The 25,724-nt window shown below is 41.2% G+C and overlaps 1 protein-coding gene across 4 annotated transcripts in view; it reads left to right on the top strand.

Annotated features, from left to right (window-relative positions):
• Positions 1-25,724, top strand: part of LOC128685596 (TOG array regulator of axonemal microtubules protein 1) — a 398,406-nt gene that overhangs the window by 170,324 nt on the left and 202,358 nt on the right. Inside the window, exons 7-10 of one of the 4 annotated variants that reach the window (XM_070087883.1) lie at positions 321-390; positions 9,149-9,223; positions 13,080-13,202; positions 18,531-18,817. In XM_070087883.1, the coding sequence (XP_069943984.1) occupies positions 321-390; positions 9,149-9,223; positions 13,080-13,202; positions 18,531-18,817 (555 nt within the window). The remainder of the gene's footprint in view (positions 1-320; positions 391-9,148; positions 9,224-13,079; positions 13,203-18,530; positions 18,818-25,724) is intronic. The other 3 variants (XM_070087884.1, XM_070087885.1, XM_070087886.1) reach the window with 3 other exon arrangements.

The following is a 25,724-nucleotide window of genomic DNA, read 5'->3' on the forward strand; positions in this document are numbered from 1 at the left end:
TTTCGTACGTATTATATATTCTTTACTGATGTATATATATCCACACATATGAATGTGTACACGAATGCATAGACACACAAATGTGTACGTAGAGGCACTGAAGACGAGGATACTTTTCTCAGATCGCGCAGCGACCGAGTCGCGTCTAAATTTTTACAGGGTGGCCAGGTATATCGCTGTGGCCTCGGTCACATGACCAAAAATGACTAAGACCCGTGTCACGGAACAGTTGTCTTGCTTCCTGACGAATAAAATACCACTATTACATCACTAGCATGATGTATTACGACGCTTGACTGTTATTATTTCTGCCAAAACAGGATGAACGTGGCCTCACGCTGTGGAACACAGACACCATAGACCTGAGCAGGACCGCACCTCCAGACTTGGGTAAGTTATGTCATAACTCTTATTGTACTTTAACCCCATAACTTAGAAATTATTAAACCTCTTTTCTTTACTTAAACCCCTAACTTAGACCTAGGTAGTCATCTTGTTTTTACTTAAACTTCTAGCTTAGATCCGCGTAGACAACTTGTCTATTTTAACCACCAACTTAGACCTGGGTAGACCCGGGAACAGCACAGCACTATAGATGTCTCTCTGGTAACCACCCTTCATAATTCTTCTTATTCTTGCCCTGGTGTTTTTGATCCACCACCATTTAACTGAAGGTAGGCTACAACGACATTTTTGTAAAATTTAAATATTTTAATTTTGACAGGTGGGAAAACTCAGAAATCTTTTCATTTGATATTTATGAATATGCCTGAGCCCTTCCCATCCTCCAAAATTATAATTCCTCAGGCTAAATAGTCTTTAAATATTTAATGTTTACATTAGAAAATATTATGAACAAACGTGTAAAGGATTATACCTATCAAAAATGTGTCACTGAATGAAATTAGGGTTTTCTTGCAGTTTCCGAGTTGAAAATAATAATAATATTGACTGGCGCGATGTTGAATATTTACATTATCTTCACCTTCGTCTTTGGTCGACATCCATAGATGGTGAGGATCGACACCATGCCTAACCCTTCTTGGGTAGGGTAGGTGCCTGAGCCCGAGCCTTTAGCTCATAAGACTGTCATTCCCATTTTCCCCCTTGGGGTGGGAGAGGCCTAGAGAGGCCAGAGAGGCCTAGCTTGTGGCTAGGCCTGGGGACAGTTGGTCCTAAAGATGAGGAGGTACTTGTGCCTCCTCCCATGGGAGACTTAAGTCTCAGACACTCCCTAAAGAGGGAGCCAAGGCCGGGCCACCACTTGGACAAGGCCCGGGCCGGGAGAATACCGGCGAATCTTTAATAATAATAATACATAGATGGTGTTTTATCCGACAGTAAACAGCATGTGTCTCCTGACACGAATATTTTAAGTGGTTAAGCATCGTCTCGCTCACCGGAACTACGTCTCGCACCTATTGTCTCAAAAAGAGCAATACTTGTAAACAAAGATTTCATATCAGAGGAAGCCATAATTCAGTTAGGCAATTTAATATTTTTTTTAACAAAACTAAAGCAATCTTAACAGTATTATAAAAATAAACTTGCACTACCCCGTAGTAATGTCTGAAAAAAAATTCAAAATGCCTATTGATTATTGTTGTGACAGACTTATGTGGGTAACTAAGGCAAATTTGGTCACAATTATTGCAAGTCTTTAAACACTTCCAAGTCTTTAGATAGTTCAAACCTAATTAATACTTCTTTATTATTTATGAAAGGAATACAGCAATTGTATGTGATTTTTAAAACACGAGGGTAATCCATATTGACTTATGTGACGTGTTGAAGGGTTCTTGATACCAAGAACTGGAGTTACCTTCTCCCTCAGATAAAACTTGATTGTCTCCTATTTCTCAAACTGTATTACCCTTCATGGTTTGTCGCTTCCTAGTAATAATAATATACAAAAATATTACTGAATCTTGGGAAGTGTTGATTAATATTACTCTTGATTAATGTAAATGAAATGAGGGAAGTGTTCGTGACTCATTATAAATATGACCTTCAACAGTAATAATAAAGAAATAAGGAAGTGTCAGGTGGTGGAGGACAAACTTGTAATAAGAAGCAGTAATGAATATTTATCTTATGGTATTTTTAAACATCTGTATGTTTTTAATACTGTACTTGTATACAAAAAAGTGACTGTTGATGAAGTTAATGACTGTGAAATATTACTGCAGTTGACGATGCGTCTACTAAGTAAGTTTATTCAGGTATACACAAATACAGTTACATAGAATTATCATACATAGCAGCATATGTGTAGAGAACCTAGGATAACCCAAAAAAGTCAGACAGAGTGACTTATTTCCATTGGGGTCCTTTACTTATTTCCATTGGGGTCCTTTACTAGACATTAAGAATTTACAGAAATGTATATAAATTCTGATGAATACCAGAAAGAATATATATACACGCACTGTGAATTTGAACATTTAAAAATGCAATCATATTTTCTATAATGCAACTTAAACTGGAATTTTCTACGATGATTTTTTTTTTGAAGTCACCAACCACACACATTAAGCATTAATAATTTTAAAAGAAGCCTCTTAATATGTGTCGTTGAAGCCTATCTTTGTTATTGTATATTTGCACATTTTATCTTTATACATTAGATTTGCTGCAACCTCTTAGAGTATTTTTTTATTATTAATATATATGCGTTAATATATATAAATATATATTACATTCCTTAGAAGTATTTTCTGCAAACTCTGATTTTTTTTTATATTTTTAGTAATGCTGCTTAATCCTAGAAATTCTCAAATAATCTTGTTTTCCTACTATAGATATGCCGTGTTGGAGACAGGAAGTCTATATAAAACTTATCGAGATCCCAAGTCAAGGGTAAGACTGGTAGAAAAGGTGTGTGATACCGCAGGGAGTTAGGAAAAAAAACAAAATGCCAATACTAGGACGTTTTACTGGGAACGTTTTGGTCCTGGGATCTTGGTCACTCCAGGGTCACATAACATACAAAAATTATGTACCCAAAGCTTAATAAAAACTACATACCTTAAATTGTATTGATGCCATATTCATACAGCTTTTTTTTTAATTGTGCATATTAATAACTCTGTACAACCCAGTGATGCAACTAGTGGTGTTTCATATATTGATGACATATAGAACCACACCTCAACAATTGGGCTGTCACCCTTCAAACTAAACTGTTGTATTCTCCTTGCACTCGTATGTGCCCATGTATCTAAAGTTCGCACCTTAATTGTAAGCTGCAAGGCGAAATTTTATAAAAAGGTTCTTGGGTGTTGGGACAGTGATTCGGTAAGACGTAGTTTTCCGTAGCTCGATCGCTAGTGCACTCAGCTCACACACAGAGGTCCGGAGTTCGAATCTCCTCCGGTACGGTTAGAAAACATTAGGGACGTGTTTCCATAAGACACCTGCTGTCCCTGTTCACCGATCATTTTAATTAAAATGGGTACCTGGGTGTTAGTCGACTGGTGTGGGTCACATTTTGGAAAAAAAAATGACCTAATTCGCCCGACATGCTGAGCATAACAAGAGGCTTTCTATATAGTAGTATGTCATTGTTGTCAGCTAGGCCTGTATACCTTGTACATGTGCTTATAGTAAATAAATATAGTATATTATTATATTATGGTGCAGAGAAGTGGCTCCTTACATGACAGAGCTCGTGTATACGATGTTTAGAGGTCATTTCCAGTTTTCAAAATCAATTTGGAGGAGGCTTACCTGCGGTGAAAATTTGGAGGGCTTCCCTGCATTGGTTTGGATGAGCTCACCTGATCATATTAACATTAATGTGGGCATTTCTTTTAGTTATTCACATCAAGAATCCTTCAATTCTTTCCTGACAAACTGACCACCGCTAAGAGTCTGTTGAATTTTGATAAATTAGACACAGGTGCAGCACTTGGGTATCTTTATTGAGGAAACGTTTCGTCATATAGTGGCTTTATCAGTCCATACAGAAGAGAATGATGACGAACAGAAGGAGTTTGAGGTGATCAGTCCCTCAGCCTTGAGTCGATGTAATTAGTCCATCAGTCTTGAAAAGAACTTGTCGGTTCTCTGAACCATTTATCTACATTCGTGTTGAAGTTGAATTTTGCTTCAGCTGAGCATACTCTGACTCCTAAACAAGTTTAATATACTAAATACGAATATAAAATCGTGTAATATATAAGAATCTAAATCTCTCTCTCTTCGCACAATGACTTTTCATGATATAATAGTTACCAGTGCGTCTGCATAGAAGAAAACGTTCACAGTCGTTTACTAATATTTCTTTGGTGACTTCGTCGTTCTGAATCAGTGCAAGTATATTTAATTTGAACTAGAAACTGAGTGTACATAAAAAAGTGAATTTATTCAGGCACAGGTACACATAAATACATAAATTATCATACATAACAGTATGTGTAGATTACCTAGGATAACCCAAGAGAGTTAGACAAAGTGATTTATAAGTTGCTTCTTATCCACAATAATTTTAGTAGTTGTAATTTGTTTGAAAAAAGATATTTCTAAAGAGTTAAGCCAGTGGAATGTTTTATTCGTCAGGAAGAGTACAAGTACTTATTTACAGGGGTTTAATCACAAGATTACCTGTTGATGAAACCAGTGGAAATATCACATTACCTTTATAAAAATTATTCTAGGTTAAATCTACATATCGTTACTGTTTATTTAGGCTTCATATATAATTTTAATTTCCACAGTAGTTTTACATACTATAGGCCCGCCCTTAAATCTCAAAAACATTAAAGCCATCTTTCAGTAAACTGTATGTAGTAACTGAGGAAAATTAAATTTATCTGGATGAATCTCATTAGATACATACCAGTAAATGGTAACAAAGATAATTATTCTTTATCAAGATTACGGAGACAAGTAGGAATTTTAGGACACCTAGGTCGCAAAAAATGTCCCCCTTCGATACCTGCTACTGTCATATCCACAAGTCACTCTGGACCTATATTAATTTCAAATGAAATATACATCACCAGGGATTCTGGTAAAAATATTAATATAAATATGTGGACTGCATATTAAATTTAAAATGTGAATACATATACATTGAAGGAGAATTTATAATAATAAGACTCACCAATTTGTCTGGAGATCACTTGGTGTATCATACACAGCCCCCTGCCTAAATATGAAGAAAATACTGGCTAGAATCTCAACATAAATAGACAACTTAGCTGGGGCTCTAATGCTGTCCTGTCCATCTGCTTAATGCTCACGTTATGCAGGACTGCAAATCCAACAATTTTGGCTCCTATTTGAGAGGTTTTAAGCCCAATATAACCCCTAGAGCGACGAAAATTCTTCCGATTTTCACTAACGTTTGTCTTGGTCCATTCAAAACATGGCGACTCTTCCCCAGCGACGCTCACCCATCACTCGTTCTTTATTTACAGATTAATTTTTATTACCTACAATATAGCCATCAATTTACATATAAAATACACTGTATTTTTGGAGAATATACAGTATTTTCCACAGTAACAGTTGTTGGCCGTGTCTCCTTACACTGGCTGCCTCGAAGCGTCAATAAACTTTTCAGTCTTCATCAGTGTACTATACAGTTTACACCGTCAAGACAGTTACCAGTGTAACTTTGCACCTTTCATTATGTATTTCTCTAACTACTACAATTCCTTAGGTTTAAAGCCTGTCTACTACACATGGGTGGTTCAGGCTACACTCTTAACACCTTTTAACTACAGTAACTCATTATGGAACGTTGACTTAACATTTGAGCACTTTGAAGACCAGACATAATAAGATAGAAAACAATGTAGTATGTACGTTTTATAGGATTTTAAAATCGTGATTATAATATTGTCAGCAAATAAAAAGAATAAAAGTGTTTCTTTGTTAACTTTTGTGTGAGGTGTTTTACTGTTGCAGTCATTACCCTGATACCTGTTGTCATTACCCCTGACACTTGTCGCTGTCATTACCCTGACACCTGTCCTGTTATTACCCTAACACCTGTCCTGTCATTACTCTGACACCTGTCCTGTCATTACTCTGACACCTGTCCTGTCATTACTCTGACACCTGTCCTGTCATTACTCTGACACCTGTCCTGTCATTACTCTGACACCTGTCCTGTCATTACCCTAACACCTGTCCTGTCATTACTCTGACACCTGTCCTGTCATTACTCTGACACCTGTCCTGTCATTACTCTGACACCTGTCCTGTCATTACTCTGACACCTGTCCTGTCATTACCCTAACACCTGTTCTGTCATTACCCTAACACCTGTCCTGTCATTACTCTGACACCTGTCCTGTCATTACCCTAACACCTGTCCTGTCATTACTCTGACACCTGTCCTGTCATTACTCTGACACCTGTCCTATAATTACTTTGGCATCCATCCTGTCATTCAGTAGCATAAGACACGTAGTGGAATAAACTTTCATTGGAAAAAGTTTCGTTTTGTGTAGAGTTTTATAATGTGTCGCTCTATAAAGAACTTTAACAAGCCATAACTTGATAAAACTGTACTCAGTGGTTCTCAGCTGGAGACTTTTGATGGCCCACAGGAACATTGTCCAAGGTCACACACAGCGTGGAGCAGGAAAATTATTATTATAATGGGGAGCGCTAACCCCGTAGGATTATACAGCGCCTGTGGGGGGGGGGGGGGCATGGAAGGTATTCAGGCTCATTTCAGGGAACCGGAGCACAAATCTAATTCTTAGATCAAGAGCCCCTCACCAGCGTCAAGGAATCTCCCTTGAGGGATGCAGCAGGGGAAGAGAAATTCTGAAATGTGTTGACACAAGTTGCGTATCTTGTCTATATTTTTGTAATCCTGAACAAAGTGAATCTTGAGCTGTAAGGGGAATGTACAAATGTGTTTTCTCACCAAGGCATCATTGAGACTTTTATTGACAAATTGGAATCACTCTGAATCGTAAGAGTCAAAGGTAATAATTTGGTTCAATTTCCATGTTTGGATACCATGCTGGGGAAAAGAAAACCATTGGGAGGCAAATTCTCGATCATTTACGGAAGCTACGGCACGAATTCCAACCATACTTTTTGAAGGTGAAGAGGACAAGGGATGGGTTATCTTTCATCAAGAATAAATTCACAACAGATGTTAATAGTGTTTCAGAGGTTCTGCAGGAGAAATTCCTGGATAAAAAAAAATGATTTGGCGGCTCAAAGGAATTGGCTTGCAGTGGAAAGCGCCGAGTGGTTGTGTATTATCAAGTACAACTAAAAATATTGAAAGGCTTGTTAGTGAGAAGAGAATCCCCCCAAAAAATATTAGTAAAGAAATTTTAAACCAAAATGTTCATTGTCTATTCTTCGTATCATTTTTTCAAAAATGGAAAAGTCGATGAATTTTTTATTAGCCTGGTGGTCCGTGGACTGAAACGAGTTGAAAACCATGATCCACATAGTTAACGTTCTCACATGAGAATCATTGCTCAACACAGTTAACTTTGTCAAAATAATAACCTTCCCTGAAACGCGCATTTTTTTCACTGATAGGCAGTTATCCATTTATTTTTTTTTTTATTATCACACCGGCCGATTCCCACCAAGGCAGGGTGGCCCGAAAAAGAAAAACTTTCACCATCATTCACTCCATCACTGTCTTGCCAGAAGGGTGCTTTAGACTACAGTTTTTAAACTGCAACATTAACATCCCTCCTTCAGAGTGCAGGCACTGTACTTCCCATCTCCAGGACTCAAGTCCGGCCTGCCGGTTTCCCTGAATCCCTTCATAAATGTTACTTTGCTCACACTCCAACAGCACGTCAAGTATTAAAAACCATTTGTCTCCATTCACTCCTATCAAACACGCTCACGCATGCCTGCTGGAAGTCCAAGCCCCTCGCACACAAAACCTCCTTTACCCCCTCCCTCCAACCCTTCCTAGGCCGACCCCTACCCCGCCTTCCTTCCACTACAGACTGATACACTCTTGAAGTCATTCTGTTTCGCTCCATTCTCTCTACATGTCCGAACCACCTCAACAACCCTTCCTCAGCCCTCTGGACAACAGTTTTGGTAATCCCGCACCTCCTCCTAACTTCCAAACTACGAATTCTCTGCATTATATTCACACCACACATTGCCCTCAGACATGACATCTCCACTGCCTCCAGCCTTCTCCTCGCTGCAACATTCATCACCCACGCTTCACACCCATATAAGAGCGTTGGTAAAACTATACTCTCATACATTCCCCTCTTTGCCTCCAAGGACAAAGTTCTTTGTCTCCACAGACTCATAAGTGCACCACTCACTCTTTTTCCCTCATCAATTCTATGATTCACCTCATCTTTCATAGACCCATCCGCTGACACGTCCACTCCCAAATATCTGAATACGTTCACCTCCTCCATACTCTCTCCCTCCAATCTGATATTCAATCTTTCATCACCTAATCTTTATGAATATTACATATAAATATTGCCTTGTTAATGTGACACTGGTGCTTTAAATTATTAAACCTGTTTCATTTTTTTGTAGTTATGTAATCATCCTAGAGTAGTAGTTTTCTCCAATTATTTTGAAACTATTAATATTTCCCGGCTTTTGTTTTTACTCTTTGCTGGGTAAAATTAGAAGCTTGACGTGTATTTATGATGTTTCTTAGTGTAGCTTCCTTGCTCCTGCTTCAGTATGCTCGCTACACACTACCGAGACCGGTGTGACTTTATGCTTTCAGAGGAGTTTCATGGGTAGGATGTAGCCTAGTGGTGGTCCCATATGGCGTACTGGTGATCCCATGTAGCCTAGTGGTGGTCCCATGTGGCGTACTGGTGATCCCATGTAGCCTAGTGGTGGTCCCATGTGGAGTACTGGTGATCCCATGTAGCCTAGTGGTGGTTCCATGTAACGTACTGGCGATCCCATGTAGCTTTGTGGTGGTCCCATGTAGCTTAGCTCATTCCTGTGCCTCACACCTTGGGACACAAGATGTGTCCACATGGCTCCTCGTTCAAATGCTGTAACAGATTGATATCGATGCTGGCTTTGCGGATTGCTTGTGTCCCTGGGTGTAGGTAGCTGAGCTGCTGAAGGTGGTTAGGTGAGGTGAGCAGTAGGCGGCGCTGCAGTAGGCGAGGCTGCTGTAGTGCATGATGCATGACCTCTCCTCCCACAGGCACTTACCGCGGGGTTTACCTGGCCAAGCTGCGGCAAGGTTCCTCTTATAACCGCTCCATCAACTTCGACAAAGGTAAGGCTATATGACATACCGATGCGATGGTAAAGATACACAATTGGGATATTATGGTATCCATTATTGATGACGACGTTTCGCCCATGAAGTGTGCTTTAAATCACAAACAGATGAATCAGGCGATAGAAGATGAGCATAAATAATTAGTAACAGGGAGGTGAAAAACAAGCGGGTTGTGCTTAAAATTGTTGGAGATATTGAGTACAGATTCAAGTTTTTTATTTTTTGTTTGAGCGTCGTCTGGGAGAGCAAGTAGTGCGCCGTCCAGTTATGCAAGTGCTGTGGGTGGGTATTACTGTGTACTGCACAGACGGTATTAAGGTTGTCCATTCTGCTGGCATATTGATGTTCTGAGGTACATGGTGTAGTTCTTGGGGTATATCATCTATGCAAATTTTGTGACATTTGTTTGGGACTGTCTATTCCTGCGGTGGTTATGTTGATAGTGTTTTTGTCAGTTGATGTCTTTGACTACAATAGAGGCACTGGTAACTATGTTGAGTTTAGAGTTAAAGATCTTAGAGATATGACTCACGAAATCGTAATGACACGATTGCAAACAAACCATTCCACGGGCGGGATTTGAACCCGCTGTCAAATCCCGCCCGTGGTATGTTTTTTTTTTTTTTATCTTAGAGATATGTTTAGCAATAAAGTTGTTGGGGAGGACCGTTTATCTCTCGTCAGTGATGTCAGATCTTCGAAGGAAAAACAGTTGCAACAAACCCAGAGGTCAGTGAGAAGTGTCGATTTGTTTCTCCTGGTTCGACGACTTCGTCTTGGCGAACCTCTAAATGTAATATTGTAAAGCTGAAAGTTTTTCCTCCATCATTCTGTCTTTGTTACTTGGCTTCAAGTTGATATTACATCTCTACTTTTCAAAGCAAACTTAACCAGGTTGAATTTACCATCCAGTTTACACTTGAGGAGGAAACCCGTGACACGCTATTTCACTGAGGTTTTCCTCTGTAAGTTTGGCAGTAGACTTTCAAATTTGATCGAAAACTCATCAATCATGATCTTCGCTTCCACTCTCATCATGACACCAAAACTAAGTGTGGTATTGTCATAGGTTTTATCCAAAGAGCTTTCCGTCTCTTCAGTAATGAAGAAGAAAACTCTTCCTTGAGCCAGTCTTCATCAATCTACACTACACTCGGCAATGTAAGGCTCTAAACATAAGAAAAGAGAATAATCATGGCACTTATAAACTTAATAGTGTAGATGTCAATCACTCTGATTTAGGAGTTCTGGTTAGTAGTAATCTAAAGCCAAGACAACAGTGCGTAACCCCTCAATGGAGGTTACTTGACGCTAGTGAGGGGCTCTTGATATTGGGCATTGGATCTGCGCTCCACTTCAATGAACTGAGTCTTGAATGCCTTTCATTCTCCCCCATCCCCACAGGCACTGTATAATCCCTATGGGTTTAGGTCTCCCCCACGATTATAACTGAATAAGTGTTGGCAACAAACTTAATAGATTTTTTGTTTTTATATCAAGAAGTATAAATAACAGGAGGCCTCAGGTTATTCTTCAACTTTATGTATCCTTAGTAAGGCCTCGTTTAGATTATGCTGCGCATTTTGTCGACACGTCCCAGGTGGGACCTGTCGCCAGACACACTTGCTCAGGTTATCTTGCACGGGGGGAAACGTTTTGATTCATTTATAATTAATATTCTCCTGTAACTATGAAATAATTACTTTCCTACTGTACAACTATGATAATACTACTCCTTAGTATTAAGTAGAATGTAAGCCAATAATGTTAAGTTGGCCCATAATGCCAAGGCATAATAGAGGCTCTCTTTGTATTGTAACCCACTATTTTATATACACAATATCAATGTACTGTTTGCAAAGACATTAAGACGTTGAGCGTGTTTCCTTGTTCAGTTAGCAGTAAGTAGGTACTACCTAGGTGTTGGACGATGGGTGTGGGTAGCATCCTGAAGAAGAGGATAAAGGTCCATAGTGGAAATAAAAGCTCTCTGGGGTAATACCTCGAACTAAATCAACCTTTTTGCCATGATGGTCAACTAGAGAGTGGTTTTCCAGGCGTCTGCCACACACCCTCACCTCACAGAGTATTGATATATGTACTTACACAGTTTTATACAGCTATTTTCACCTTGAGAGTTCATTAACACAATGTAAAATACACTAATGCAGTGACGTCGCCACAAAGAAACGCTGTGATGGAACTAACATTCTAGAGAAGATTGTGCACCACTTCCTACGAATTGTTAATAGTAAAACTCTCTCTCTTAGGGAAATGAATTCATATTCCATACTGTTTCCGTCTTTGCTAGAAGGAAGCAAAAAATCAAACCATACCCCCGGCCGGGATTGAACCCGCGGTCATAGAGTCTTCAATCCCGGCCGGGGGTATGGTTTGTTTGCAATCGTGTCATTACGATTTCTTGAGTCAAGCAAAAAATGCTTGATGGTGTATGTTATACTGATACCTTAAAGGAAGAGTCCTTGAATCTGCACGCATTAATATCCAAAACTCAACCAGAACAACAGTTTATATAACTTAGCTGAGCCTCTTGCCAGAAAACTACTTCGACGGCTGAGTAATCATTTGACCGACTGCTCGACCCACTTGTTCCTTACCTCACTGCTACTTACTCTTTACGCTCATCTTCTATCACCAAGGTCATCTGTTTGTGACATGATAAAGTCTACCGCATGGGCGAAAAGTCGTCAATAAAGCATTCCATAACTACATATGTGTCTTTTTAAAAAGGTAGTAGTAGTGGATGGGGTGAGGCCTCGCTGGCTGTGACTAGTGCACTAAGTGTTTTTTTCTTTTGATTGTGACTAAATTTCTAATAAGACAGTAAAATGAGTCACAGTAGCAGCAAATTGATTTTGTTATTAACAAATGGTTTAGTTGAAAACGAGTAGTAATAGCAGCAAATTCATAATAGTAATAATTAAATAATAATATTGTTTTGTAATTAACTTATTCCTTGAGCTGTACTCGCAGGACTGTGTACTCACCTAGTTGTGGTTGCAGGGGTTGATTCATAGCTCCTGGCCTTGTGTGTGTGTGTGTGTGTGTGTGTGTGTGTGTGTGTGTGTGTGTGTGTGTGTGTGTGTGTGTGTGTGTGTGTGTGTGTGTGTGTGTGTATACAATACAAATAAGAGGTAAGCATCGACTGCATGACGTTACGCCCAGCTTTGTGCTAAAGGGTAAATCTTAATTTTGCTGTTAAATAGAGCTGCTGTTGCTTTACCATCTTCTGTTTATAAATAATAAAAAATGTTATGACTGATATATTATTAGTGTAAAAACAAAAACAGGAGAAGCAAAAATGTTTCATTAATTTTAACTCAAGTATATTTATCAGTATTTTATTGCACATTCACAAATATGTTTGTTAGATATAATAATAATATTACATGGAGTTTGAGGTGGTATGTGTTGTCAGGATATAAGAAACATGACCCTTCTGGTCTCAACACTGACGCTCACATAGTGCCTATATATCGGTGTATATACATTGGGATACATTCCTCAATGTATATACATTGACCTTTTCGCGCGCGTGCGTATATATATATATATATATATATATATATATATATATATATATATATATATATATATATATATATATATATATATATATATATATATATATATATATATATATATATATACTGAGAAGAAAAACACATCTCAATGTATAGGCACTTGGCTATACATGAAGAAATGTGGGTTATATGTTGATGTATATACAAGAGAGAACCTCTTCTCTGGGTGAATATCCACTAAGATACACCTCTTGGTGAATATAAAGTTAATGTGTGATAGAGCATTAATGTAGGTGCTGTTACAGGTTATTCACTGCTGCCCAACAAGTATGGCAGCAGTGGTGTGGGCAGTGCCCGGGGAGACACACCAACAAGTCGATCACCTTCCATACATAGACGACTCAACTCCCTCGCTCCCTTAGACCAAGGTATGTTAACTGTTTTGTTTGGGATTTAGTAATTTTTAACCTTTTTAGAGTAAATATTACATTTTTAACAGTAATTTTCACCTAATTATCAATAATTGTCACATTATTAAGATTAATTTTTACATTTTTAACTAATTTTCACTAGAAAAAGCGTATGTTTCACTTTTTTTTATAACTAATTTTTATCACATTAGTTCCATTAGTTAACAACTATTTCATTTTGTTTTAGTAGTGTGCTTACTAGCTTTTGTTGCGAAGTGTTGTGTCTCAGCTCTTGGGCCCCACCTCTCAACCACTAATGAATGGTCATACACTATCTCTGGCCTTTAATTAATATTGACCATACTGTAGCAACTATATTTTGCTCTGACATGTAATAAATTATATATTTTTCATAATAATTTGTTTTTAACTCAACGATCATAATTTCACACTGACACACACACACACACACACACACACACACACACACACACACACACACACACACACACACACACACACACACACACACACAGTTTTAAGACGAGGTATGATAAAGCTCATGGACCAGGGAGACAGAGGACCTAGTAGCGGTCAGTGAAGAGGCGGGGCCAGGAGCTGAGTATCGACCCCTGCAACCACAAATAGGTGCGTACACACACACACACACACACAGGCGTTTGACATAGTTCCACAGGAGATTAGTGAAAAACTGGAGGACCAAGCAAGGATAACAGGGAAGGCACTACAATGGATCAGGGAATACTTGTCAGGAAGACAGCAGCGAGTCATGGTGCGTGGCGAGGTGTCAGAGTGGGCACCTGTGACCAGCAGGGTCCCACAGGGGTCAGTCCTGGGTCCAGTGCTTTTTCTGGTATTTGTGAACGACATGACGGCAGGAATAGACTCCGAAGTGTCCCTGTTTGCAGATGACGTGAGGTTGAGGAGAAGAATTCATTCGATCAAAGACCAGGCAGAACTACAAAGGGATCTGGACATGCTGCAGACCTGGTCCAGCAACTGGCTCCTGGAGTTCAACCCCACCAAGTGCAAAGTCATGAAGACTGGGGAAGGGCAAAGAAGACCGCAGACGGAGTACAGTCTAGGGGGCCAGAGACCACAAACCTCACTCAAAGAAAAAGATCTTGGGGTGAGTATAACACCAGGCACATCTCCTGAAGTGCACATCAACCAAATAACGGCTGCAGCATATGGGCGCCTAGCAAACCTCAGAACAGAATTCCGACATCTTAATAAGGAATCGTTCAGGACCCTGTACACCGTCTACGTCTTTCCCATATTGGAGTATGCGGCACCAGTCTGGAACCCACACCTAGCCAAGCACGTAAAGAAACTAGAGAAAGTGCAAAGGTTTGCAACAAGACTAGTTCCAGAGCTAAGAGGTATGTCCTACGAGGAGAGGTTAAGGGAAATCGACCTGACGAAACTGGAAGACAGGAGAGATAGGGGGAACATGATAACGACATACAAAATACTGAGAGGAATTGACAAGGTGGACAAAGACAGGATGTTCCAGAGATGGGACACAGGAACAAGGGGACACAGTTGGAAGTTGAAGACACAGATGAATCACAGGGATATTAGGAAGTATTTCTTCAGCTACAGAATAGTCAGGAAGTGGAATAGTTTGGGGAGCGATGTAGTGGAGGCAGGATTCATACATAGCTTTAAGCAGAGGTATGATAAAGCTCACGGTTCAGGGAGAGTGACCTAGTAGCGACCAGTGAAGATGCGGGGCCAGGAGCTAAGAGTGCTAAGAAAGAGTGCTAAGAAGCAGGATTGCAAACCACCTGGATTCCCAAAATCTGCACAATCCAGGGCAACATGGGTTCAGGGCAGGTCGCTCCTGCCTCTCACAACTACTGGATCACTATGATATGGCCTTGGATGCACTGGAAGAAAATCAGAATGCAGATGTAATATACACAGACTTTGCAAAATCATTTGACAAATGCCATCATGGCGTAATAGCGCACAAAATACGTGCTAAAGGAATAACTGGGAAAGTGGGGAGATGGATCTTCAACTTCCTAACAAACCGAACACAAAGAGTAGTGGTCAACAGAGTTAAATCGGAGGCTGCCATAGTGAAGAGCTTTGTTCCACAAGGCACAGTACTCTTCCCCATCTTATTCCTCATCCTCATATCAGACATAGACAGAGATATACATCACAGCACCATGTCATCCTTTGCGGATGATACTAGGATCTGCATGAGGCTGTCATCTGCTGAGGACGCGGTTAACCTCCAAGAAGATATAAACAAAGTTTTCCAGTGGACAACGGTAAACAATATGATGTTCAATGAGAACAAATTCCAACTACTCCGTTATGGAAAACTGGAGGAGATAATAACTAGAGCAGAGTATACTACAAACTCTGGCCATACAATAGAGCGGAAAAATAATGTAAGGGACCTGGGATTAGTAATCTCTGAGGATCTCACTTTCAAGGTTCACAACAGTGCCACGATCGCACGTGCAAAGAAAATGATAGGATGGATAATGAGAATGTTCCAAACGAGAGATGCCAAGCCAATGATGATCCTTTTCAAATCACTTGTTCTCTCTAGGCTGGAATATTGCTGTACATTAAGATCTCCATTCAAAGCAGGTGAAATCGCAGATCTAGAGAGTGTACAGAGATCCTTTACTGCACGTATAAGCTCTGCCAAGCACCTTAGCTACTGGGAACGCTTGGAAGCACTTGACTTGTACTCGTTGGAACGCAGGAGGGAGAGATATATCATAATCTACACTTGGAAAATCCTGGAAGGAATGGTCCCAAATCTGCACACAGAAATCACTCCCTACGAAAGTAAATGACTGGGCAGGCGATGCAAAATGCCCCCAGTTAAAAGTAGGGGCGCCATTGGTACACTAAGGGAAAACACCATAAGTGTCCGGGGCCCAAGACTGTTCAACAGCCTCCCATCAAGCATTAGGGGAATTGCCAATAAACCCCTGGCTGCCTTCAAGAGAGAGCTGGACAGATACCTAAAGTCAGTGCCGGATCAGCCGGGCTGTGGCTCGTACATTGGACTGCGTGCGGCCAGCAGTAACAGCCTAGTTGATCAGGCCCTGATCCATCGGGAGGCCTGGTCATGGACCGAGCCCCGGGGGCGTTGATCCCCGGAATAACCTCCAGGTAACCTCCAGGAGCTTGGACTCGACCCATGCAACCTCAACTAGGTGAGTACACACACACACACACACACACACACACATCATTAAGATAATACTTGAAATGTGATATTGTATTTTTGGATAACAAACTTTTGATCGAGCTTACGCATTGCGGATGTTTTGTTGAAATTTGTCAGCATTACTCTCGAACCTACTTTGACTTTTGATGGCTTAGCACGGCTATTAGTTACTCTAATAAATTCTGCTGTTGATTTATGAAGTGTTTCACGGATTCTTCTAAAAACACTTTGAGCCATGCTTGTACGAGTTGCTACGAAATCATCAGGGTTGTAATTAGGTTTCGGAGTGGAATATAACAACTCATAGGGTAAACGCTTGTCTACACCATACAATGCATAATGTGGAGTATCACCTATGGAAGCATTGTAAGCAGAATTTATGGCACATTGAACATCTGGTATGACTTCATCCCAAGTTTCACTATTGGGGTTGATAGTGGCTCTCGGGACATCAAGTACTTATTATTGGTTCGTTCGGCTAACCCATTGCTGGCAGGATGATGAGGACAATGATGATGACAAAAGACAAAAAGAATGCAGATGTAATATATACAGACTTTGCAAAAGCCTTCGACAAGTGTGACCATGGTGTAATAGCGCACAAAATGCGTGCTAAAGGAATAACAGGAAAAGTCGGTCGATGGATCTATAATTTCCTCACTAACAGAACACAGAGAGTAGTCGTCAACAGAGTAAAGTCCGAGGCAGCTACGGTGAAAAGCTCTGTTCCACAAGGCACAGTACTCGCTCCCATCTTGTTCCTCATCCTCATATCCGACACAGACAAGGATGTCAGCCACAGCACCGTGTCTTCCTTTGCAGATGACACCCGAAGCTGCATGACAGTGTCTTCCATTGCAGACACTGCAAGGCTCCAGGCGGACATCAACCAAATCTTTCAGTGGGCTGCAGAAAACAATATGAAGTTCAACGATGAGAAATTTAAATTACTCAGATATGGTAAACACGAGGAAATTAAATCTTCATCAGAGTACAAAACAAATTCTGGCCACAAAATAGAGCGAAACATCAACGTCAAAGACCTGGGAGTGATCATGTCGGAGGATCTCACCTTCAAGGACCATAACATTGTATCAATCGCATCTGCTAGAAAAATGACAGGATGGATAATGAGAACCTTCAGAACTAGGGAGGCTAAGCCCATGATGACACTCTTCAGGTCACTTGTTCTATCTAGGCTGGAATATTGCTGCACACTAACAGCACCTTTCAAGGCAGGTGAAATTGCCGACCTAGAAAATGTACAGAGAACCTTCACGGCGCGCATAACGGAGATAAAACACCTAAATTACTGGGAGCGCTTGAGGTTCCTGAACCTGTATTCCCTGGAACGTAGGAGGGAGAGATACCTGATTATATACACCTGGAAAATCCTAGAGGGACTAGTACCGAACTTGCACACGAAAATCACTCACTACGAAAGCAAAAGACTTGGCAGACGATGCAACATCCCCCCAATGAAAAGCAGGGGTGTCACTAGCACGTTAAGAGACCATACAATAAGTGTCAGGGGCCCGAGACTGTTCAACTGCCTCCCAGCATACAAAAGGGGGATTACCAACAGACCCCTGGCAGTCTTCAAGCTGGCACTGGACAAGCACCTAAAGTCAGTTCCTGATCAGCCGGGCTGTGGCTCGTATGTTGGTTTGCGTGCAGCCAGCAGCAACAGCCTGGTTGATCAGGCTCTGATCCACCAGGAGGCCTGGTCACAGACCGGGCCGCGGGGGCGTTGACCCCCGGAACTCTCCAGGTAAACTCCAGGTATACAGAAAGTACATTAAGACAGCATATAACATTTCCATCAAATGTCAAGAATACTAATTTAATCACCAAAACAGTGATTAATGTAAACTCTGTGTGTGTGTGTGTGTGTGTGTGTGTGTGTGTGTGTGTGTGTGTGTGTGTGTGTGTGTGTGTGTGTGTGTGTGTGTGTGTGTGTGTGTGTGTCAGTGTGTATGTGTTGAACCATTGTTTCACTTTATTTTCATATTTTTCTTACCACTGTATCCTTACAACAATTTCCGTAACGTAGTCATTGTAGAATTTAAAACATAAGTGTGTAAAAACACTTGAATTTAACCCATTAATGGTTGTTTCAGGATCGGCACGCAGTTTCATCCCTCCATTGTCCGCAGTGTCGAGGCGTTCCCGACCCGGCCACACACACGAGTTCCACTCCGACCCTGAAGACGATTTTGATGAGGAGGACAAGTCAGAGGAGTATTATTATGAGGAAGATGAGGTGGAGGAGGAAGAAGTGGAGGAAGACTTGTTGGCTGAGGATAAGAGTTCATCCCGGCCCAGAAGTTCAGCCACCACGTTGGACAGCGGCATCTCAGTTTTCTCTGTTTCTAACGAGTTCGACGCTGCCACAGAAAACGTAAAGGTAAACTATGAAAAATTATCTTGTGCTCGTGATTCTTATACTTATTTCTATTATGCTTTAAGAGCAGAGGTATACTTTTACATTGCACTGAATGAACAGGACACAGAAATAGTACATGGCTATGTCACGTCAATAAAAACAGCGAAGCAGTTGAGCTGTGCACTATTATATAATTGACTCATTTCTTAATATTGAAATCCTCTCATCAACATTACCCTGCAGGACCCACACCAGCGATCGTTCCTATTTTATATTAACCCAAGTGTGATTAAAAAAAAATTCGATGCCCTTAGCACCATCTGCTCGACTCTTGCTAGCACTCGACTCTTGCTAGCACTCGACTCTTGCTAGCACTCGACTCTTGCTAACATTCGACTCTTGCTAGCACTCGACTCTTGCTAGCACTCGACTCTTGCTAGCACTCGACTCTTGCTAACATTCGACTCTTGCTAGCACTCGACTCTTGCTAGCACTCTGTGCACTATTATATAATTGACTCATTTCTTAATATTGAAATCCTCTCATCAACATTACCCTGCAGGACCCACACCAGCGATCGTTCCTATTTTATATTAACCCAAGTGTGATTAGAAAAAAAAATCCGATGCCCTTAGCACCATCTGCTCGACTCTTGCTAGCACTCGACTCTTGCTAGCACTCGACTCTTGCTACCATTCGACTCTTGCTAGCACTCGATTCTTGCTAAAATTCGACTCTTGCTAGCACTCGACTCTTGCTATTACTCGACTCTTGCTATTACTCGACGCTTGCTATTACTCGACTCTTCCTAACATTCGACACTTGCTAGCACTCGACTCTTGCTAGCACTCGACTCTTGCTGCCATTCGACTCTTGCTAGCACTCGATTCTTGCTAAAATTCGACTCTTGCTAGCACTCGACTCTTGCTATTACTCGACTCTTGCTAACATTTGACTCATGCTAGCACTCGACTCTTGCTGACATTCGACTCTTGCTAGCACTCGACTCTTGCTAGCACTCGACTCTTGCTAACATTCGACTCTTGCTAGCACTCGACTCTTGCTAGCACTCGACTCTTGCTAACATTCGACTCTTGCTAACATTCGACTCTTGCTAGCACTCGACTCTTGCTAGCACTCGACTCTTACTAATACTCGACTATTGCTAGCACTCGACTCTTGCTAGCACTCGACTCTTGCTGCCATTCGACTCTTGCTAGCACTCGATTCTTGCTAAAATTCGACTCTTGCTAGCACTCGACTCTTGCTATTACTTGACTCTTGCTAACATTTGACTCATGCTAGCACTCGACTCTTGCTGACATTCGACTCTTGCTAGCACTCGACTCTTGCTAGCACTCGACTCTTGCTAACATTCGTCTCTTGCTAGCACTCGACTCTTGCTAGCACTCGACTCGGTAGCACTCGACTCTTGCTAACATTCGACTCTTGGTAGCACTCGACTCTTGGTAGCACTCGACTCTTGCTAACATTCGACTCTTGGTAGCACTCGACTCTTGGTAGCACTCGACTCTTGCTAACATTCGACTCTTGCTAGCACTCGACTCTTGGTAGCACTCGACTCTTGCTAACATTCGACTCTTGCTAGCACCCGACTCTTGCTAACATTCGACTCTTGCTAGCACTCGACTCTTGGTAGCACTCGATTCTTGCTAACATTCGACTCTTGCTAGCACTCGACTCCTGCTAACATTCGATTCTTGCTAGCACTCGACTCTTGCTAGCACTCTACTCTTGCTAACATTCTACTCTTGCTAGCACTCGACTCTTGCTAACATTCGACTCTTGGTAGCACTCGACTCTTGCTAACATTCGACTCTTGCTAGCACTCGACTCTTGGTAGCACTCGACTCTTGCTAACATTCGACTCTTGCTAGCACTCGACTCTTGGTAGCACTCGACTCTTGGTAGCACTCGACTCTTGCTAACATTCGACTCTTGCTAGCATTCGACTCTTGCTAGCACTCGACTCTTGCTAGCACTCGACTCTTGCTAACATTCGACTCTTGCTAGCACCCGACTCTTGCTAGCACTCGACTCTTGCTAGCACTCGACTCTTGGTAGCACTCGACTCTTGCTAACATTCAACTCTTGGTAGCAATCGACTCTTGCTAACATTCGACTCTTGCTAGCACTCGACTTGCTAGCACTCGACTCTTGCTAGCACTTGACTCTTGCTAACATTCGACTCTTGCTAGCATTCGACTCTTGCTAGCACTCGACTCTTGCTAGCACTCGACTCTTGCTAGCACTCGACTCTTGGTAGCACTCGACTCTTGCTAGCACTCGACTCTTGGTAGCACTCGACTCTTGCTAACATTCGACTCTTGGTAGCAATCGACTCTTGCTAGCACTCGACTCTTGCTAGCACTCGACTCTTGCTACCACTCGACTCTTGCTACCACTCGACTCTTGCTAACATTCGACTCTTGGTAGCAATCGACTCTTGCTAACATTCGACTCTTGCTAGCACTCGACTTGCTAGCACTCGACTTGCTAGCACTCGACTCTTGGTAGCACTCGACTCTTGCTAACATTCGACTCTTGGTAGCACTCGACTCTTGCTAGCACTCGACTCTTGCTAGCACTCGACTCTTGCTAGCGCTCGACTCTTGGTAGCACTCGACTCTTGCTAACATTCGACTCTTGGTAGCACTCGACTCTTGCTAACATTCGACTCTTGCTAGCACTCGACTCTTGCTAGCACTCGACTCTTGCTAGCACTCGACTCTTGCTAGCACTCGACTCTTGCTAGCACTCGACTCTTGGTAGCACTCGACTCTTACTAACATTCGACTCTTGGTAGCACTCGACTCTTGCTAACATTCGACTCTTGCTAGCACTCGACTCTTGCTAACATTCGACTCTTGCTAGCACTCGACTCTTGCTAGCACTCGACTCTTGCTAGCACTCGACTCTTGGTAGCACTCGACTCTTGCTAACATTCGACTCTTGCTAGCACTCGACTCTTGCTAGCACTCGACTCTTGCTAGCACTCGACTCTTGGTAGCACTCAACTCTTGCTAGCACTCGACTCTTGCTAACACTCGACTCTTGCTAGCACTCAACTCTTGGTAGCACTCGAATCTTGCTAGCACTCGACTCTTGCTAGCACTCGACTCTAGCTAGCACTCGACTCTAGCTAGCACTCGACTCTAGCTAGCACTCGACTCTTGCTAGCACTCGACTCTAGCTAGCACTCGACTCTAGCTAGCACTCGACTCTAGCTAGCACTCGACTCTAGCTAGCACTCGACTCTAGCTAACACTCGACTCTAGCTAGCACTCGACTCTAGCTAGCACTCGACTCTAGCTAGCACTCGACTCTTGCTAGCACTCGACTCTAGCTAGCACTCGACTCTAGCTAGCACTCGACTCTTGCTAGCACTCGACTCTAGCTAGCACTCGACTCTTGCTAGCACTCGACTCTAGCTAGCACTCGACTCTAGCTAGCACTCGACTCTAGCTAGCACTCGACTCTAGCTAGCACTCGACTCTAGCTAGCACTCGACTCTAGCTAGCACTCGACTCTAGCTATCACTCGACTCTTGCTAGCACTCGACTCTAGTTAGCACTCGACTCTAGCTAGCACTCGACTCTTGCTAGCACTCGACTCTAGCTAGCACTCGACTCTAGCTAGCACTCGACTCTTGCTAGCACTCGACTCTAGCTAGCACTCGACTCTAGCTAGCACTCCACTCTTGCTAGCACTCGACTCTAGCTAGCACTCGACTCTTGCTAGCACTCGACTCTAGCTAGCACTCGGCTCCCCTAACTCGTACCACTTATACCTCCATTATGATGGTGGAGGTACGGGTTTAGCGCATGTGCTTTTAATAATTAATTTTGACGTGTCACGTCCATAGATTCACATTACACGTTACATTCCAGAGATGAAAAACTACGTCTATATATTTTATAATACGCTCGTACATTCCGGATACCTTATAAGTTCAAACATTTGACGGCAGCAGATACTTAAGTGTTATATTTTCTGTATTATAGTTTTAAAATCAATTTTTTGCCTCACGTCTATATAACCTTATAATACACCAAGTGCAATATTTTATCATCATAATTCTACTACAGAAATTTTTAACTAACCCTCTTTTTATTTTTTTTTAATTTACCATTACTTGCTTACCATTATAAACTATTATTATAGAACAAATAACGAGTGTAAGTTTGTACTGTCAAACTTGTGTTATAATATGAGTTAGCAATATCCTTGTAATATAGAATTACTTATTTTAATCTATAACTAGTATTAAATTTTGTTTCTTTATTTTCTCTTTTGACTATCATTACCTGCAGACTATTAATTTTAATTGTGTTCAGTATTAATACAACAGTTCAATATTAAATTATAAAATTTTATCATATTAACAGCTAAAAGCATCTCTTTAAAAAAATTTTTTGCTTTAAAAACTTCTTAAAACAATCCATTAGCTAGTAAGATAAATAAGTTTAATTTCATAATATTAAGTCTAACATAATACTTTGTTCAAAAGTCTAATTGCAGAATCACAATCATATGATTACAAACATTGATTCTGATATCAACCTTTTATTAATTGACTTACACGCATCGACCAGCAACTGTATTTATTATACAGCAGACCAAGCAAAGATATTACTCAGAACCAACAGTAACATAACTATCTTTAATTACAATGTCAGATGTTTGAGCAAACATTACGATGACCTCACAGCATTACTCAACTATTCCCTGCATACCAGTATGTCAGTTATCACACTCGCAAAAACCTGGTACTTCAGATGTCTATGCCAATTCTGGTTATACAGCCATACACAACTGTAGGACAGACCAGCAAGGGGATGGAACGTCTATATACTACTCAAATCAACTTGAATGTATCAATAATTCTTGCAAAAGGGACGAACATGGAGAATATGTAACAGCTAAATTTAAATCAGAAGGCCTGAAAAAAACCCTCGCAGTCATAAACATCTGCAGAGTACCACAGTCAAACATTTACCAAAAACAAAACAATCAAATTAACAAAATCAGACGAACCCTTACTCCCACCAACTGAAACAGCAGACTCAATATTTTCTTCTCCACCATAGGAAAGAATCTAGCGAGCAAAATCCCAAGCTCAAACACCCATCTATCAGACTACCTCACAGGTACCTACCCGAATACACTATTCCTAGTCCCAACCAACCCAACAGAAGTCTCGCTCATCAACACCCTTAAAAACAAGGCAGGGGACATAAATAACTTACCACCTTTTATGTACAAAAAAGCTTCTCAAGTATTGTTACCAAATATTGCAACACTAACAAATCCATCGAATCCTCCACCTTCCCATCAATTCTCAAAATAGCGAGGGTCACCCCGATCCACAAAGGAGGAGATCAAACAGACTTGAATAACTATAGACCAATATCTAACTTACCTCTGCTCTCTAAAATTTTTGAAAAATTAATTCATAGGCAGATCTATTCCTACCTCGTCTCTCAAGACATACTCAAACCCTCTCAGTTTGGATTCAGGACTAATAAAAGCACAAATGATGCTATTGTACACATGCTAGAACTAATATACACCGCTCTCGAGAAGAAAGAAATCCCGCTGGGAATCTTTATTGATTTATGTAAAGTTTTTGATACAGTCAACCATGATTTGCTGCACATTAAATTAACACACTATGGTATAAGAGGGCACTCCCCCAACTACCTAAAGTCATACCTTAGAAACAGAAGCCAATATGTGTACACAAATGGAGCTAACTCTTCCACACAACCAATTATAGTTGGGGTCCCACAAGGAAGTGTCCTTGGCCCTCTCCTATTTCTCATTTGCATCAATGACCTACCGAATGCATCACAACTATTCAAACCAATATTATTTGCAGATGACACAACATACGTCTTCCCTCACCCAAACCCAGTCATACTGGCTAACACTGTTAATGCTGAATTGCAGAAAATATCTACCTGGATGATGACTAACAAGCTTACACTCAATACTGACAAAACCTATTTCATTCAGTTTGAAAACAGAGCCACAAATGTTCCACTTAACATAGTGCTAAACGGATCACCCATCACAAGACGCACAGAGGGAAAATTTCTAGGAATCGACCTTGACAAGTAGTTTTAAATTCCAGACTCATATACAACAAATTTCCAAGAAAATCTCTAAAACAGTAGGCATACTATCAAAGATACGGTACTATGTTCCACAATCAGCTCTCCTTGCACTGTATCATTCACTCATCTACCCTTATCTCATCTATGGAATTTGTGCATGGGGATTAACATTAAATCACCTAAGACCACTAATAACCCAGCAAAAGGCTGCGGTCAGAATAACAAATTCCCACTCCAGGCAGCATACTCCACCAATATTCAAGTCTAAAACTACTCACCGTAAAGAACATCCATACTTATTGTGCCTATTACATACATAGAACCCTACACTCAAACATAAACCCTCCACTCAAACTTCTCCTTACCAACCTTATTAGGACGCACAACCATAACACAAGACACAGATCACTTTTTGATGTACCCCTTGTCCACATCACACTATGTAAGAACTCTATGCACATAAAGGGCCCCAAAATTTGGAAGTCATTACCTTTAAATACTAAAGTAACCCGGTCTGAAGATCAATTTAAGACTTCTCAAAAACCATCTACTCACCCTAAACTCGTTCGATCGCTGGCGCACTCAGCTCACACACTGAGGTCCAGAGTTCCAATCTCCGGTACGGCTGGAAAACATTAGGGACGTGTTTCCATAAGACACCTGCTGTCCTTGTTCACACATCAGTATAAAATGGGTACCTGGGTGTTAGTCGGCTGGTGTGGGTCGCATCCTGGGGAAAAACTGACCTAATTTGCCCGAAATGCACTGCATAACAAGCAGCTTTCTAT

The sequence above is a fragment of the Cherax quadricarinatus genome, chromosome 23, assembly GCF_038502225.1.
Source record: "Cherax quadricarinatus isolate ZL_2023a chromosome 23, ASM3850222v1, whole genome shotgun sequence".
In the NCBI taxonomy this organism is placed as follows: domain Eukaryota; kingdom Metazoa; phylum Arthropoda; class Malacostraca; order Decapoda; family Parastacidae; genus Cherax; species Cherax quadricarinatus.